General features: G+C 43.6%; 4 protein-coding genes across 4 annotated transcripts; 1 reads left to right on the top strand and 3 right to left on the bottom strand.

The window, feature by feature from the left end:
• Positions 1-2,357: 2,357 nt before the first annotated feature.
• BHQ10_004434 (uncharacterized protein) lies at positions 2,358-2,984 on the bottom strand (the record flags this gene model as incomplete). The annotated part of the gene is made up of 1 exon (XM_040876799.1): positions 2,358-2,984. One exon carries the CDS (start codon positions 2,982-2,984, stop codon positions 2,358-2,360), a length of 627 nt encoding a protein of 208 aa, XP_040732938.1.
• A 3,193-nt stretch (positions 2,985-6,177) lies between these two features.
• Positions 6,178-6,589, top strand: BHQ10_004435 (uncharacterized protein; the record flags this gene model as incomplete). The annotated part of the gene is made up of 2 exons (XM_040876800.1): positions 6,178-6,232; positions 6,342-6,589. The coding sequence occupies 2 exons, from the start codon at positions 6,178-6,180 to the stop codon at positions 6,587-6,589; spliced, it is 303 nt and encodes a 100-aa protein (XP_040732939.1).
• A 1,331-nt stretch (positions 6,590-7,920) lies between these two features.
• BHQ10_004436 (uncharacterized protein) lies at positions 7,921-9,363 on the bottom strand (the record flags this gene model as incomplete). The annotated part of the gene is made up of 4 exons (XM_040876801.1): positions 7,921-8,264; positions 8,330-8,587; positions 8,666-8,775; positions 9,017-9,363. The coding sequence occupies 4 exons, from the start codon at positions 9,361-9,363 to the stop codon at positions 7,921-7,923; spliced, it is 1,059 nt and encodes a 352-aa protein (XP_040732940.1).
• Positions 9,364-14,549: 5,186 nt separating this feature from the next.
• BHQ10_004437 (uncharacterized protein) lies at positions 14,550-16,790 on the bottom strand (the record flags this gene model as incomplete). Its single annotated transcript, XM_040876802.1, has 4 exons — positions 14,550-15,486; positions 15,615-15,700; positions 15,763-16,258; positions 16,348-16,790. 4 exons carry the CDS (start codon positions 16,788-16,790, stop codon positions 14,550-14,552), a joined length of 1,962 nt encoding a protein of 653 aa, XP_040732941.1.
• Between the last annotated feature and the right edge of the window lie 476 nt (positions 16,791-17,266).

Raw genomic sequence — 17,266 nt, forward strand, 5'->3', positions numbered from 1 at the left:
GTAGTATGCTTCATTCGTCAATACATGTTACGTCTGCGATGCTGCATTAGGCCTACGTATTAGTCGAGATTATGACTAAAAGCAGCCAGGATATTGGGTCACATTGCCTGTATTTATAGAGAACAAGCATAAATACAGGCAACGTTCTCTGCAGAGATTTTTGACAGACAAGAAATTTAGTAACGATATAGATAACGGCGGCTAGCCACTATTTTGGGTTGACATCCGCATCGAGATTCTGGTCGCGGTCCATACTATAGATAAATTTAAACAACATTGCCGACGTTTGCGGAAACACACAGGTCAAGAAAAGCTGAGCAAAGATATAATAACCATACCAAATGGATAAGTCACTGAAAGGCTCTTTTTGTCTGCCACATCCATATATGCTATCAAGTTGCACTTTCCAAAATGCCTGGACTAGACAGCCTCTCGGAGCTCTTAGAGGCAATTCCTTCAGGACGTCCTCAGAGCATTAGTAATTTCATCGAGGAAGAATAGATCCCTTCTTTGAAAAGTGATGTGCATGCTGAGAGATTCACTTTACCAACTGACTGCAACTTCGTCAAGAGATGCCAAGCATATGTTGAACGATGGAACCGGCCACAGGAATACCTCAATAACCACATCAAAAGACTGGAAGGATTACTATGTATCCCCGCGTTACTTCTTCAGAATCCGCCTGAAAATGAAGAGCTGCCTTTTGACAAGCTGGTTGCCAATGCACCGACTTTCAAATGGCTCACCCAGATCCTGGAACCGCTCGGACTCGGAGCCAAGGACATACGCACCATCAACACATTTCCTTTCATTACAGAAATATGGTTGAAGTCCTTAAAGCTGGAAGATCAGGAAAAGGCCTTACGAGAGTCGTTAGACTTAACGCTCGAGTATTTCAGAACTTATAAGCTGGAAACGGTCATTTCTTGTCAATGCCTCGCGCAGAACTCGCCTAAATGGCTTGAACCCGTTGTTCATCATACTCTTGTTCGCAGCCTCTCGTCAAATGTTCAAAAAGCCCAAAATCGAGAAATAAAAATTGTACAACTTTATGGTTGTACAATTCATGTGATTCAAGGTTTTCATCCCAGTTACATAATTCAAGCGCCCAACGAGACATATCGAAAGGACAGGCACCGTATCCTATCTTCTCTGTTAACCAATACTTATAAACCTTGTCAAGTGTGGAGGAAACAGAAAATTATCGCGAGTATGGCAGACATACTACCCCAGTTACAGGACTCAGTTTCAGTTTTGCGCAATTTGATCTCGACTTTTCAGGCTTTAGAACTAGAGCTTTACACTGTGTCGAGGAATACCGATATCGGCGTGTATACCTATGATAGGAGGCACGGAGGGGATAAAACTGACTTTTCAATTCAAATCTGGCTAAAAGTCTTGAGCTATTTCTTGTCCTGCCTACCGTCACAGGCTATGACTTTGGAGTTGAGAGATGACAGAAAGTCTAAACCTTCCTTTATCTCCCTTCGTGAAGGTCAGTCGTGATACTTGAAATTCTGCCCTTTGCAGCTTTCGTTCATCGGTGGTTCTAATGTGTTTCGCAGTGATAACTCCAGAGGTTAAGTATTTTTTACACAACTTGTTGATAGGGTAGCATACCAATAGCTAGGGTATTTTGCAGATTATGGGATCATATCGAACAATACCTTTTACACTTGATTGCAAAACCAGTGCGCGCTTCTACTCATTTCGATTGTTTTTGAACCCCTGTAGCCAAGGTAGTGCTAGTCCATATTCGTCAGTTATTCCAAGCCCCTGTCTCAGGTCTCAGTAATGAGACGGTAAGGAAGGTTTTTCATGATTCAGAAGGGACGATTTCGCGTTATCGCAATACAACGCTTTCGCTATCGAGAGGTCCTCCGGCAGGACCGAAGGGAGTGAGAAAGGGTTTACTACGTAAACGTCCCGGAGGAGCGCCCCACCCAAATACGCTAGGAATTCATAGTAGAAATACATGCCACGCACCTCTCTGATTTGCGGGTAGCGTCTTTCTCGGCCCGCAGAAACTAGCCTCTTTTGGTTTGGTTTTTACACTTTCGATCTGGGGGAGATCTGTTCATACCATTTATTGGATAGCTACATTGATGAATTCTGCGCCTTTCCTTTTTAAACTAGTTGTTCTTCTAACCACGCACGAGACTACTTGCGTTACAATCCCCTCTCTACCTTGACTCCAATTACTATATCCATTCAACTCTCTCCTCACAATATGATGTGTATTATGCTGGTCTTCGACGATATTTTCGAAATTCCTGATACCCCGCCTCAAAATAAATCTTATTTATTGCTTGAGTATCTCCTGCAATATGGTGTCTTCCAATTCATTTATACTTAATTTAATGTTGCGTCCTCGATTTTGCCGGGATTGTGGCCGTCGAAGACTCCATCAAGCCTGTACTTGACAAACCTCCATGCGCTATATTCTGACTCAAACCGTGACTGCGCTGTCGACTCCTTGAAGGCAGCGCTTTATTAGAATGGATATCTAATCCGTTAAGCTTTGCATTTTTCTTCTGAAGATATTGTAGCTTGGCAACTTTGGGGTCATCTTTCCCTGACAAATCCTCAGATATAGTGGCTTTCACAGCAATCCTCGGTCTGTTCGTGCGATTGGATTGCATAATACGATCCATTCGTTGGTGTTGGGGAGTGACGCTTTCGCGAGGTACGTTGGGAGCTCGTTGTTGCGGTGTATGCTGGCCCTGTTGGTTGTTTGCCTGGGCTTGGGCTTGTGCAGCGGCGGCTTGGGCTTGGGCTTGAGCTTGCATGGCAAGTAACTGTTGTTGCTGATAGTGCATCATATTGACCGCCGGGCCACCTATGTTGGGGTTCTGCATAGCGGATAACTGGGCTTGGTTGAGGCCCTGTGTACCCGCAGGCATCGAGACCGGTATACCGCCTGCATGGTGCTGCTGCTGTTGCGCTAAGTGCTGCTGCTGGAGAGCTCGCTGCTGTCTGACCATCGCTTGTTGTTGGAGCAATTTATTTTTACTCGACACATCTATCACATACTTCAATTAGGACATGCCTCAAAATGCACTTGACAATACGACATATTACTTACTCATTCCGTATGGCTGTTGCTGAAGAAGATACGTTAGGGCAGCTGGGTTCAAGTGTCGCAGAGCATGTGCATTGGGCACCGGACTAGCGGACCTGGTCATATATGGAAGGAAGCAGATGGGATAGGAAAATAGCTGGACGATTTTGTCGGAGTCGAGGTAATCGTCGCTGGGTCAGAGTAGATAGACGAATTTCTGGTGTGTTTAGACATCTTGGTTATCAGCAACATGAAGGCTTCAAAATGTGGTGACCTTGGGAGCTTCTTGTACGTACAACAATGAGTATAAGTAGTATCGGAATGTAAATTTTTGAAGACTGTGGCTAAATTCTATTAGCAGATTTGATTGAATTGATGAACTGGTGACTTTAAAGAGCAATTCTAAAAGTAGGAGCTGAGTCGATTGAAGGAAGGTGCCTGATATAGCCCGACAAGGCTGTGCGAGGCTGAGTGATGAGTCCAATGCGACTGCCACTGGACGATTAAACTAGTGATCAGTGATAACCCTAGCACCGTGCGCCGTGAGCCACAATACGCTAGAAAAGCAATGCTTCCCGCAGGAGTACAATCATTGGTGTAGTATTGCAACGAGAATCTGGACTCATCAACAATTACTTTTGATCTATATTATTTTTCACTGCACCCTTTCAAGGATATGCGTTTTCAGGATCTACTATATGAACATGATAATAGCTGAGGTTCATGAGGACATAGATCGTTGTTCTAGGGAGAAGTCCATCAATTTCAAGTGTCTCATATCGCCGAGAGATTTTTGATAGCATTCAACGATGAAAATGGCACTAGATGCTAACCCGTGCCGACGACGAAAGACACGCTGAGTGGACCATGTTTAATTGGTTCAACCTTTCTAAATTTGATGACTTACCACTCATTATTTCAATAAATTGACCATTCTGGTTATTCGGTGCCATGCCGTAGATACGCGCTGCAGTGTCTACATGATAATCTCGGAGATTTGTACAAAATGTCAATATAGAAGATGGCATTGCGTAACCCCCATCCCACAAATAGTCATTCGATTCCGATGCTACCGTCTATCTGTATAGAGCATTTGTTTCGATTAGACAAGCCTCACAGAGGTTGATTTGAAATTGACAGGTGAAGATAGCTCAATTATCTTGGTATCGCAGTGCTACTGACTGTTGTGATACTACCAAGGTATTAAGATGAGAATATGCGCAGCCTGAATATTACTTTCGATTGGCTCGGGACCATTGCTCCATTTACAAAGACACTTTCCAGATTGGCTTACTTATAAAGTTGATTAATATAAGTTATTACAGTACATTAGGTGCACGGCTATTCTTTTCTGTGAGGTAGCACAAAGATATGGTTGGTGAGGATCCCTGCATGTATGAGTTGTTCACTTTCTATGCAATTCCATTTCCTTCTCTTCCTTTGAAGAAGCTGAGCAGAAATAAATATCGAGCTATGAAGTCCCGGGGGAAATCAATGTATCGTGCTGGGGAGTTTTATCGGTTAAGAAAATTAAGAAGTGGCCGAGTTGTAGGAACCAGGTTGGGAGCCAATAAAGATGTTGAGGGGGAGCGATTTGAATATGGGGAGAGCGCCGGATGCTCCAAGAGCAATGGCGGCCACGTCTGCGGCCATGCCGGATGAAAATGTGCAGCTGTTTGAGTATGCGAACATTCTTTTTGGACTTGATCCGTTTTAAGGTGTCGATCGTGTCGAGCGGGAGGACAAAAGATCTGGCAAAAGATATGGCAAAAGATATACTCTTAAAGAGCTATACTATACCGTTCTTTCCTTGATAGCGTTTCATATCTTTGTGATATTCATCCTCGGCACTGTGACGGCAGCGACTCTGGACAGAGTCCCACATCGCTTATGATCAAATTACGTGAGGTTGTATGCGCTTCTTCGGATGCTTTACCGGAGCCATTTCTCAAGGATTTGATAGAGTCCATGCAGGCTAGGTTTCAAGCTGTAATTGAAGCTGGAGGTCACCATACTAAATATTAGCGTGGTGAGCAAATATGACTGGCAGAATTGATTGGCAAATAAACCATGTAAAAATCATACTAACGAAGCTACCGGGCGCTCAAGGCAAACTATGCCGCCGATCAACGGGGATCCAGGATGTTGACAGCTGGTCCCCTGGCTTGCATAGAAGGGTTCCAGTAAACGAACCATGGACTGTATTAACGTTTATTTAATTGTCAAGCTGATTATGCAACTTATTGTACAACAATTCTCTATTCCTTCTAACTTCTGGGTTCTCATTTCTTTTTTCACCATTTCTTTTTTCACCTCTCTGATCAATAACCTGCCAAAAGTTAATGGCCGAACGTATCCTCCTCGCCGACTAGCAGTCGTAGCATCGGCAGTTGTAGTAGCGTCTTTGTGTCTGCATATCAGGCGATGGTCTCATTGTCGTTGCTCCGGCTGAATGCCTATACCTGCAGGTGTGAGATTAAGGCCATGTTTAGGATTGAGTCTTCTCGATACCAGCCAATACTCTCTCAGTGTGAGTCTCGCTTTCTCCGTAGAGCCGTTCATTTGAGCCAACTCCCTGAGTGATGTCCGGCCAGTAATCAGTTTTCTGAGTGTTTACGCATGTGTTCGTCATCAATATTAAATAGCGTTAGCTTGCGAGGGGAGGATCCGCTATCAATACCGTTGACCTTGTGGTTCCTGATCTAACATGTTAAACTTGGTTCTTCCGCGGAACAACCCACCTGATAGCCTTGAAGACATCTGACAATGCCAGCCTGCGCTGAATAAAAGTTAGTGATCTGGTAGGGCTTTGATTTACGACCCTCATAACTGTCACAGCCAACGCACAAGACGCCATGGAATAACAAACTATGTTACTCCATGATTAGACTTATATTAGTCTGAGCAATTGATCGATAACGTGGGTGATCTATTGATATGGATTGTACCTTGCAGTAGTCCGGTAGATCTAAAAATGGACACAGCACGCAAATCCTTTCAAGGATGAGCATATATAAAGGTGTGTATAGAACCCTACCAGTGTAAACTACAAACTTCTCTATTCGGTTCATCAAGCAAAGCAAATATAAAACCGGATTATCATCTCCTCATTCAATATGCATATCCCCTCGCTCTTTGTTCTCCTCGGTCTCACGCAGACTATTATTGTTGGTATGTACTTTTGGCCATCGTTTTCACATTCCCCTTAATATGTCAAGATATGTTTTCTTCCTACTCATTACCTAGTTCTTTGAGCTAATATTGAATTCTACCATACTAGTTGCTGGCTCGAGCGCCTGGGAGTGTGAAATTTGTGAAGATGCTGTGGACTTGGGTCTCGCAGCTCTCAAGGACAATAGCACTACGACTGTTGTATCTGAACAAGTTGACTCAGCCTGTTCAAAGGTCGCCTCCAACGCCACATCCGAGTGTGAGAAAATTGTCGGGACGATTTTGGCCAAAGGGCTCGAGTTGATAGAGAATAACGTTCAACCTAGCGCTGTCTGCAGTTATCTCGGTTACTGTTAATTCTCGATATCGCGTTCTCGCAAACGCCGTTCCTGATTGGGAGGGTATTATTCAACACCAAGATCCTTACAATCTTGATTGCAATTCGGGCTTATTTTGTTATGTTCCTCCCTTTTTATTAACTTCTTACATGCCTCTATGGCCCGACACTCTTTGTTCTATTCTTATCACTTGCTTGTCATTCATCAGTATCTCAATACATTTGGAGGCTGCCAGCATTTGTTTGCCTAATCCCTGGGCTAAAATTGGTGTTGCACTAGGTATCGACATGGGACTCTACAAACTTTCGATTACACCAATATTGCCTTTTCGATGTACCTCTGCTACCCGGAAGAACTCATGTACTTTGATATATGCTGGATATTACTAAAGCCTATTTTAATATTGATTGAAGAGATTTCACATACATTCGTCCATTCAAAGTTAGATGATAATTAGGTTGAAATTGTATGATACGTGTAGGAATCAAGTTACAGTATCTAGCACTAGCTCGATCTTGAATCGTCATCCAAACATCATTCAGACACTTTACCTGGTGCAAGATGCGGATGGCACCTTTTGCCTGATCATAAAATACTGCTCCTGCCGGCAACATACTCACCCTCGTTAGATCACAGGGTAGGCTCTGTGTAAGCGAAAAAAACTGCGGCTTCATTCTCCTCCATGGCCTGAAGCATCTATATTCAATCATTATGATATATAGAGATATCAACCCGACAATTACTCCTGACATGTCGAGAGTGTCTCAAAATTGTCAATTTAATAATGTCGAGTGTATGTGGTTGCAGTGGGAGAAAATCAATTGCTTGTTCTCAAGGTTGTACAGTTACGTACATCAGTCCTGAGCAGTATGTAGCGCTTGAGTATCGCGCTAAAGTCTCTATCGTCATGGTGTTATTACAATACTCACGCTACAGAGGTTTTTGAGCAAGATGAGGAGCTTGAGGCTTATGTTAGAAGTAGTCGGGGGCTGGCGCGTGTAAGCGTATAATATGATTCTAAGAATGAGTCATGCCTCTCGTCTGGAAGCTTTTGGGCTTGTTACTGATTATTAACTGGAAAGCCTTTTGCCAAAAGATTCACTCAATGCTAAGCACTGAACTAGAAGGATCGGCTTAGTTCGGGTGAACTTACATATTCTGAGTTGGTACAGAGCATACATGTCTACAAAGAAGCAGAAGGTCATAACACATTGGAGTCCGTATCGTATGTATCTCAAAAACGATATCAAACTATGGCAAGGATTTTACACTAGATAGGTGCAGGTGAACAATCCTTGCTCGCAGATTTGATCTACTTATTTTGAGCAGCTTCCGTGCTTTCATCATGTATCAGGTCGGCTTCAAAAGCTTGTTAGCGAAACCGAGACGCGGTCCCGAATGATCAAACACCACAAATTGTGCCTTAAGCAGAATATCTCCAAATATCGAGAACCCTAAGTCAGTATCCGGCTGTATACCTCCATAGCACCAAACATCATCCACGGGCTCATAGTTCATATAATCACCAGGAACAACCCCTCGATATTCTGCTATACCAAAGATAAAGTCTGGTAATGTAGCTGAGCATGGGAACAGCCAAGCCGCTTCATTTTCATCAAAGACTGACCCTGGAACAGCCGCATAGTAAGCCGTCACAACATCGTTTGGTAGATACAGAAGTGTAGTGCCAGTATCTAGATGTATAACAATCTAATCAGCGGAACGTTTCCTCTTGACTCCATAAGTAAATATGACTTACCAGCAATTCCATTAATGGGTGTCTCGATGTATGGATTAGAAGAGATTTGGTATCCGCTCAAGTCAAGCTGCCAATATGCGTAGTAGCCATATGGCATGGTCACAGGTGTCCAGGCAATAGAGCCTGTATATTCTGTCGGATCAATGTAACCAAAGTTATAGTTTCCCGGTGCCCCATGTTTTAGATTTGCGGTAAACAGTGGTTCCTCCAATGTAGGCAGAATACTCTCAAAATATGTTAATTGCTGCACAGGACTTGCTGTGATAGAGAAAGCAACGTTAAGCTCTGCTCCTGGAAAAAAGCACGCAGAAAAACAACCATGACAAGAATACTTACCAGTATTCAGAGAACTGAAAGCTAGCCCAAGCAGGCCACTAGTGAAATAATCCAAAGCAAATTTTGGTGAAACATATAGTGCCACCTCCACACCCTGATCCACGGAAGTACTGGTACCAATTGAGACCTGATCCTTAAATACTATTCCTCCGCACCCACTACCGTCTGCGTATGAAATGTCCCATGTTTCATCCGGCATCAGAGTGGCAGTAGTACTCAGCGCTGGATCATATAATCCGTGTCCGACTTGTTCAATGCCAACCGTAAGTGTGGAAAACACCCATGTTGTAGATGCACATATTCAGTCATTACGATGGATGGACAAAGTCGCAGATATAAAGTTAAACTTACAGATCAGAAGATCCTGTATCAAAGTCCAGATACAGGTCCTGGTCGCCTATTGTCACCTGGCAAACGTATTCACTTTCATAGGCTAGACCCAATGCTGAGGTACTACCAGTTTGCCCACCAGCTGCTGCTATGCTGGCACTTAGAGCCGCAGCATATGTTGAATTTATGATAACATTGTACTGTGCCAAATCTGCGAAGTGAGTGACAGATGCATTCCGAATAAAGTTTGGATTGGCTTGTTGCGTGATTGTGAAGGTCATCGTCCTGTTGTCGCGCTTGTATGACGATGCATTGCTAAAGCTCAAAATGCATAAGAGCAAGATGATCTCTAGAAATACCAAAGACATTTTCGATACACTGTAATACATGATATTGCTCTATAATCGATTCGAAATAGACATTAGGTCGGTCTGTATGTAGCCTTTTATACCCGGCGCTGCAGCACGTCAGTTACTACGTATCTCAATAATTTGATATTTAGATCATCACTATGCTTTGATACGACGAAGAATATCTACCATTGGAAAGTCGCGTCATGCCGAAAATAGGTACTATCATTGACTTCGTTATCTCTAGTATCTATATTCTAACACTGGCTTTAATTTTCTCCTGCCTCATTTGTCTGGGTCTCGACGATATGTCATGAGGAAGGATAGCGTTCAATGGTATGCAGCTTACCAGAAGAAGAATAAAGTGTATTCATTATTATATAGCAAGGCGACATGAGAGGATGACTTAAAAATAACAGTTCCCCCATGGAAGAATTACGCGTACCAGTAATGGAAGATCCACAGATTAGTTAGAGCTTCCACGATACGTAGTCGTTAAGCGAGTCATCCAGCAGCATTAGGAGCCAAGATGCAAGCTCTATCGGTGTGGAACATATTGCCTAGTTGATATTGCGTACTTGCTCAATTCATTCAAGGATATGAGATCAAGTATCCAGGTTACTGATCAGCGATTCCCAGCAGAACGGCCTCAATCTGTATTCAATGAGACAGAGAACTTGCATAATGTCTCATGAAATAGAAACAGACTTTGACACTTAAATTACGTGTACAGTGATCCTATCAATCAAAACCTTTATACTGACCTCCATTTCATGTTGCTATGCATGTTTGTAGGGCTTCCCTATCCAGTTAGAATTAAATTCTTACAAAACAAGGCCCTTTCTAGTGGACACGGATATTAGTACCGTATTAGCTTCCTATTTTATGCATCATTCGGTATTAATGGGAGATCCTAACCTTAAAAGGCATGCTATAATATACAGAATAATAGAAGCTTCATCATTTAGGTTAGATCTAATATTCTATTCAACGGGTTCGTATCGAAAATTACCCCGTAATTTATCGAAATCTTGAAGACCCTAATAACCACTCAACAAAATCTCTTTGGGCTGTAAATTTGGCAAAAATGACCGTATATAACTTACTATACTAGATTCTAGAGCCAGACTTCTGTTGATTGCGGAGATATCGATCTGTGAAATTGGAGGATGGAGATTATAATGTGATCTCCAAGTGCGCGGATTACTCGTGCATCACGTTAACGTCGATCAGCAATCAAACAGCGTTCTGTTGGCAATCCCGACGGATTGGATGTGGCTTTTATGAAAATTTTAAAAATGAAATAGATAGCTAGAGTAAATGCAGAGACGTTGTTTAAACTCACCTGGTTGAACCTTGGAGTTAAAGATATTCCGCGGAAGATCCACCTTAAACCAGTCGTAGGCGCTTGTATCCCAGATCTAAGTGCAACAGATATGTTAGTGTATTTCTGTCATTGATGAGGCCTTAATACCAATCACGGATGCATGTGGTACGAAGCCAACTGCAAAGAAAAGACGCCATTATGGTTTTTCTTACCTAGCACCATAATGGTTACTTTCGCAGCATTGCGAATTGATGTTCCGAGAATCTCTAGTCATCCGGTAGTCGTGGCTATCGAGAACAATAACTGTAAAACAAAAGAAAACTAGTGAGCCCCAGGTGTTCTTGCGTGCTAACGCAAGATATAGTGGAACCACCAGGAGATTTGCCCGCTAGTCGAGCATTCGCCAACGGCGACGTCTAATGCCAGCCACTTGACCTGGTGCCAGAAACCCTAAAATTTCGGGTGTCTCCAGAAGCTGACGACTACACTAGAATTTTTGAGGTAACTGGTGCCACTCCTTATCTGGATTTTCCTAGGCAATGATTTATCAACATTGTGAGTCTAAAGCGAACCTATTTGAATATGGCACTGCGGAGGAGAAATCAGCCAGCGAGCACTGTACCCGCGATCATCTAATATCGGAAGGACATAAATATTGCTTGCACGAACCTGTCCAATATCTAATGCTTCGGCCAAGATCAGCAGTAATCTATAAAAGTTACTTTATCGAGATGAAAGTTCCTCCAACAACAAATGATGCAGTCAGCCCATAATGAGTCAGTAAAGTCATTCAAGCAGTCCTGTAAAGGATGTGGACTAAAAATAACGACCAGAGCAGTCGTTTCGTCTGATGGAAAGCTCAGTGGAAGATATCATAAGCGTTGTTTTGTTTGCTCTACGTGTCGATCCCCGTTTCGGACAGCAGAATTCTATGTATTCAACGATCAACCATATTGCTCTCAACATTATCATCAACTAAATGGATCGATATGTGCGGTTTGCAAACAGGGGATTGAAGGGTTATGTTTCCAGGCGATTCAGGGGAATGGTGATTTCTCTCAATGCCGACAACTGTTTCATCCAACATGTATTACAAATCCAACTCGCCGCACGATTAATTGGAGAGTGAACTCAACCAAGCCGGTCTCTCTCCCACAAGATTTGAGAGTGGGTGTCAATTCATCACTTTTGGCTCGACCAAGACATCCATTGTCCTTTCCACCATTCGAACATCCACACTCAGGAGAACATACTTCAACAAGACGATTATGAAGCACATACACCCCGGATTGCTTATTGACCATTTGCACATTTTCAACCCACAGACAGCAGCACAACCAGCGAACATATGGTGGACTGGCTGAGAGAGAAGACCATTAGATGGAGGTACGCCTCCTGTCAAGATTGATACGCCACTGCCGTTGCGTCCCATCAGCTTATAATAGCAAACGGATCACCACTCAAGGAATTAGAGTGATATCGTTATTTTGGATCCCTTCAAGGAAGTGAGCTGTATTCTCAGTAGGTGGACTCCGACCTTCCAAGATGCAGCATGCCCCCCTAATCTAGAATAATTAATAGCTGATAAGTCATAAGGAAAAAGTAGATGCCACTTAAAGACAAATTGATTGGATGCTATCAAGTTACTTCACCTCTTTAAAAAAGTCTCATAAGCATCTGCGTTTTTATTTTGTTGATTCGTTACTAGTTGTAGACAAGATCCTTTATAGGCCGCCTGGCGGGATAGGAGGTAGCGGGAAAGAAGTGCTGGTAATATACAAGGTTGTTTCTACAGTCGTAGATACTGCATTATCTTCAGCAGATTGGTGGTTATCATTGCTTGAGATATGCTTTCCCACAAATCCGGAAGTGATACCAGCAATGACACCCAGGAGGACAATACCGAAGGCCCCAAGAAGACATATTCTTTTGTTTTGGAAAAACCAGTGGGTTGTAGGAGTAGCTGTTGCTGACAAAGGCTTTCGCTGATTGTCGTGATCGCTGTCCACAGGATCAGTTCTGAAAATTGATTGCCGAATGTGAGAATCGTTGGCGTGCCCTGAGTTGAGGCTCCCTGAGTTAACCTCATGTCGATTTGATACATGTGCCTCTGGCAAAGACGGTTCCGCGGCTAGGCTGGAGTATGGAGGCAAAGGTTCTTGATAACCCCCTCTGTCGGCTGTAGTTGAATGATTTTGGTCATTCAACGAAATTGTCGAGGGGGTTGTCGGTGTTGATGTCGGGATCATGTCAAAAAAGGTCTGCTGATATGAGGAGTACGGGTGCTGAGGTGGAGATAGTGAAAGGGAGTGAGACTCAAACGTTCCCGGAGAGTTTATCGTGACAAAACTTGAGGTTTCTGCCGCCCAAGCGTGATCATTAGGTCGATTGAACTGCGTGTCTTCTGGCGCCCATTGATCCTGATCAAGAGCTCCATTTGTCGGAGGAGCGGAGTGAGAACACGGATACGGCTTTTGGGTCATGATATGAACAGATATTTCCCTTTCTGCGCCGATTACGTGAAGACTGATGTACTGAGAGCAATATTGGAGTGAACTCCCACATTGACATGCTGGATTTGAGAATCAGATTCATTCAATAGGAATTTTCAACGGGTTACTGATTGATTATCGACTAGTGAAAGTATGATTATATACCTATTAGCCAAACAACGAATTTTACTTTTACGATCAAGTGCTAGGTCCAGGGACCTGAGTTGCTTGACATGAGATATGATATCGACTACTTGGCGACTAACCCAATTTAATATTGCTCTGTTACGCAAATGAATCCCGTGGCCGAGTTCCATGAAGAGCCGTTGTTATTATTGGATTATATCGCTAAACATTTTATTCACCGTCATTTAGCGTCAGGGGCTGGGTGTAGTTTCCGCATCGTACATGGATTAGTCCGCGGTGCAACTTCACTGCCTCCGTACAGCTATCATTACCTCGATATGACCCGTGATGACTATGACGTAAGGTAATTTAAGACATCTTTCAGTGATAACTTTCTACTTATCGTCATGCAGTATAGGTTAGGTTAGTAACGGATACCGGTTACCAGTCATTCGGGATCAGTCCCAAATCAAGCCGTCAATCCGTCGGATATCAGATTCGTTGAGTGATCTGATGGAAAGTTATTACCCCCAAGCGATTTTGGGAATTTTCGGGATTGTGGTAAGTCAGTAATGGGCATGAAGCTAAGCTTCCCGGCGAGGTATACCTGATATGACAGGTAGAAGCAGGCGTATCAGGCTGGCACCGTGACAACTGGTTTATTTTTGAACCCTACATAAACAATACCATTTGTTCGCATCAATACAATATATTCGAGGAGAGCTATCATCAAGCCCTTATAGCACTTAATGATAGTAAAATCTGTCATTCCATCTAGCCACTCTGAAAATCGTTGGAGATATTCAAGCATCCCTCCATGGAATGATTGGCGACGCGATATCAAAAGATAATTGGTATTTCTGTTTAGTATTCTCAACTTAAAAAATTATACATAAGAAGATATATGGCTTCTTAAAGGTCTAGAACTCCGCATTCCACAATGTCTCCACATTTATTGCCTTACTTTTTTGATCATCCTTCCTTGACCGTTTTCTGTGATGATGCAAAACAAGCACTGACCCATAGAGACGAAGAGCGAAGCGAAGAAGCAGCTTTATTGTTATCCAGGATGTCTAAGAGGCAAGTGGTAAAGTACAGAACTCAGTCTTCAGTTGAATTGCACGTTATTAGATATTCTACTCAGTCCGCTAATTTGTGATACAGTAAGAGGCGCAATATTAGAGAGATATCAGCGGGCTGCCTGGCAATCTTCAATCTCTTCGTAATCTAGATTTCCGTAGCCATGTTTGACAATTGGATTAGGGTTCCGTCTCAATCCATTCTCCTGGAACATGGATAGGTGGATCTTCAACCAGTGCCCAGAAGTCCCCAGTAAAATCGTCTGTAGGTTCGTTCCACCATATATCCCAATCTTCCACGTCTGGACCAAATTTGAATCCCAGAAGACGCCATATCCCATCAGGACGACGCCCGGAATATTCGAATTTTAGGTACCACTCGAAATCTCTCATTGTCTGTAGATGATGTTCATGAAGTAGCTGGTTCTCGCGCTGTCCGTACTCACAGAGATCGACGCCCGTCTGTTTCAGCATGCGGATCCAAGTTCGAATGGCTTTCATACAAGAGGATGGGCCGTGTATATTAGTGTAGTTGCAGATGATACGAACAAGCGGAGTAAATGTGCGGCTTTCATCGTGTATATGACACATAAATTGCGTCTCCCATGATTGACGCCGTTCAAGCACATGAAGATCCTGACAATTCTGAATGACTTCCATGGCAAAAGAAAGCCACCTGGGAAACTCATCCTCCGATAACCGGTTTCGAAACATACACTCCTCTAACCTAAACATAATATCCGATGCCGTGTGTATTAGGGACGCTTCAGTATCTACGATATTGCATATGTTTCGTCGATCATCGTACCACTCAGGACCCAACAAGAACATCATATATTGGATCTTACTCGGAGAAGGAACAAGCGCACGCGCCTTGGTCAGTCGGGATGTGAGACTAGTTTGTATGTGTCTAGGGCAAGCTAGAGGCTGCATCGCTAGAAACTGCTCCCAGTTTGGCGTAATAGGACAGTTGCAAGCTTGTCGCCCGACCTCAACATCAGGTCTAACTTCTGGGATAAATCCAGTACTTTTGATGTCATTGACAAACTTGAGTAGTCTTGTCGTTGAGGGGACGGTCGAGAAGTCCGTCCACTTAAATATGTGGTCTGCAGGGGTCCTGGCCAAGGCATACAAGTCAGAGACATATTCAATTAAGATTTTAGGTGGAGTAACATGAATAGATGTTCAATGTGTCGCATAATAGATAAATCAATTGGATTGTTATCGCGGTAGTGAAGTACTTACATGCCAGAGTCGCTGGTCTCGTTGGGATCAATTTCCAATTCGAGCAGAAATTTGACCATTTCCCCATTCATGCAAGACGCTGCATACTGAGTAAAACGGCATATTAGCAAACGCTGTTCTATCATTGCTACTTAGATGACGAGCTTACATGCAGTAGCGTCCAGCCGAGATCGTCCCGATCGAAAGGCGTCATTTCTCTGGTCATCAGCAGCTTCTTAAGCTTAGTGATATCTCCTCTTTGCACAGCCTGAAAACACTCTAAGCCACGTGGCCTGATTGAGTATATGCGAAGATTCGCATCCCAGCCAGCGTATGACCTGCGAACATTCAAGTCCCAAGCAAACATCCMCCCAGSGAGCCACAATGGGGGACGGAAGCCAATGACACTGTTGTTCCCCGTGCGCTTCGAAGCCAATCGTTTGGTGGTTAATCTTGATTTCCACCATCCAATTCCGTTGACCTGCGTCTTGAATATTTTTCGCGATTGTCGAGGCGGACTGTCAGTGGGATCGCTGTCTTCGCTGTGGTGAATACCCGGGTTCCAATCATGGCTTATAAAAGCGAGTTCCTTGTGGCTAGAGCCCGGATTGAGCATAGAAACGACTTTCGCAGCTATGAGGTCGGGCTGCACCCTGTTCAGCGCACTGCAACTGGTCAATTGAATCGTCTGGAGGAAAAGAGCCGACAGAGCTATCGATTCTTCCGTAATAAAAGAAAGTCGTACGACACTCACATTAAGTAGCCACTTTGCGCTACCTGTAGAATTCTCACAGCGTTTGCCAATCTATTCTCTATAGCTCCCAATTGCTTCCTTTTCAGGAGAACCTTCATGATGCCGATACTCTTCTGGCGTCGCTTTGCCGAGTCTATCTCGGCGGATAAATCGGTTACGATGCCTGTTAACTTCAGTAGAGCAATACGGCAATATCTGGCGCTATTCTTTGCCGCTGTATCATCCCAGACATGGGAAGGAAGAATATTCTGATTGAATATTTGCTCTGCCTCCCACAACGCAGGATCAAGGCAGTCAATTTGATCCATCAGGTCATGTATAGTGTTCCCGGTATTTTCGACTTCGTTCCAGAGCTGCTTGAGCTTTAGAACAACACTTCCCGTGGCCTGGGCAAGCTGAGCTACCGCGATTCCGCTCGCGACAATACCAAGAATCTCACCCATGGCTTCAACGATGAGGCTTGAAGACAAAGTACGAGATGAAGAATTTCGTTTCACTGTTGACACGCTTGGCGAGAAATAGATAGGATCGGCTCCAGTGTGCAGATCAAAGCAATTCTTGGGGTTTGGGCTAGACTGATAGCACCAACATCATCCAGTTTGTCATGAGGGGTTCAACTGGGCTAAACGCGAGGCTGACTTCAAGGCTATGGCGGACCGCATGAACCGATAATTCTGCATAACTATTGCATAGGACCAATTTCGCGCAGGAGCAATCTCGCCCAGTCATGTCGCTTAGGAGACGCTTCACCTAAGAGAGATACCGTTTAATAGGGGCCTCACACAAGAGGCTTTTCAAGCAGGATATCTACACGAGTAATTAGTGATTACCTACTTGAAATTATCACAAAGCAGAGATTCCGGTTCTACATAAAAGAAGTCCCACGCAAGAAAAAAAAAATCGATTAGGAAATCTCGCA

This window comes from Talaromyces amestolkiae, assembly GCF_001896365.1.
Source record: "Talaromyces amestolkiae strain CIB chromosome Unknown scaffold7.1, whole genome shotgun sequence".
In the NCBI taxonomy this organism is placed as follows: Eukaryota; Fungi; Ascomycota; class Eurotiomycetes; order Eurotiales; family Trichocomaceae; genus Talaromyces; species Talaromyces amestolkiae.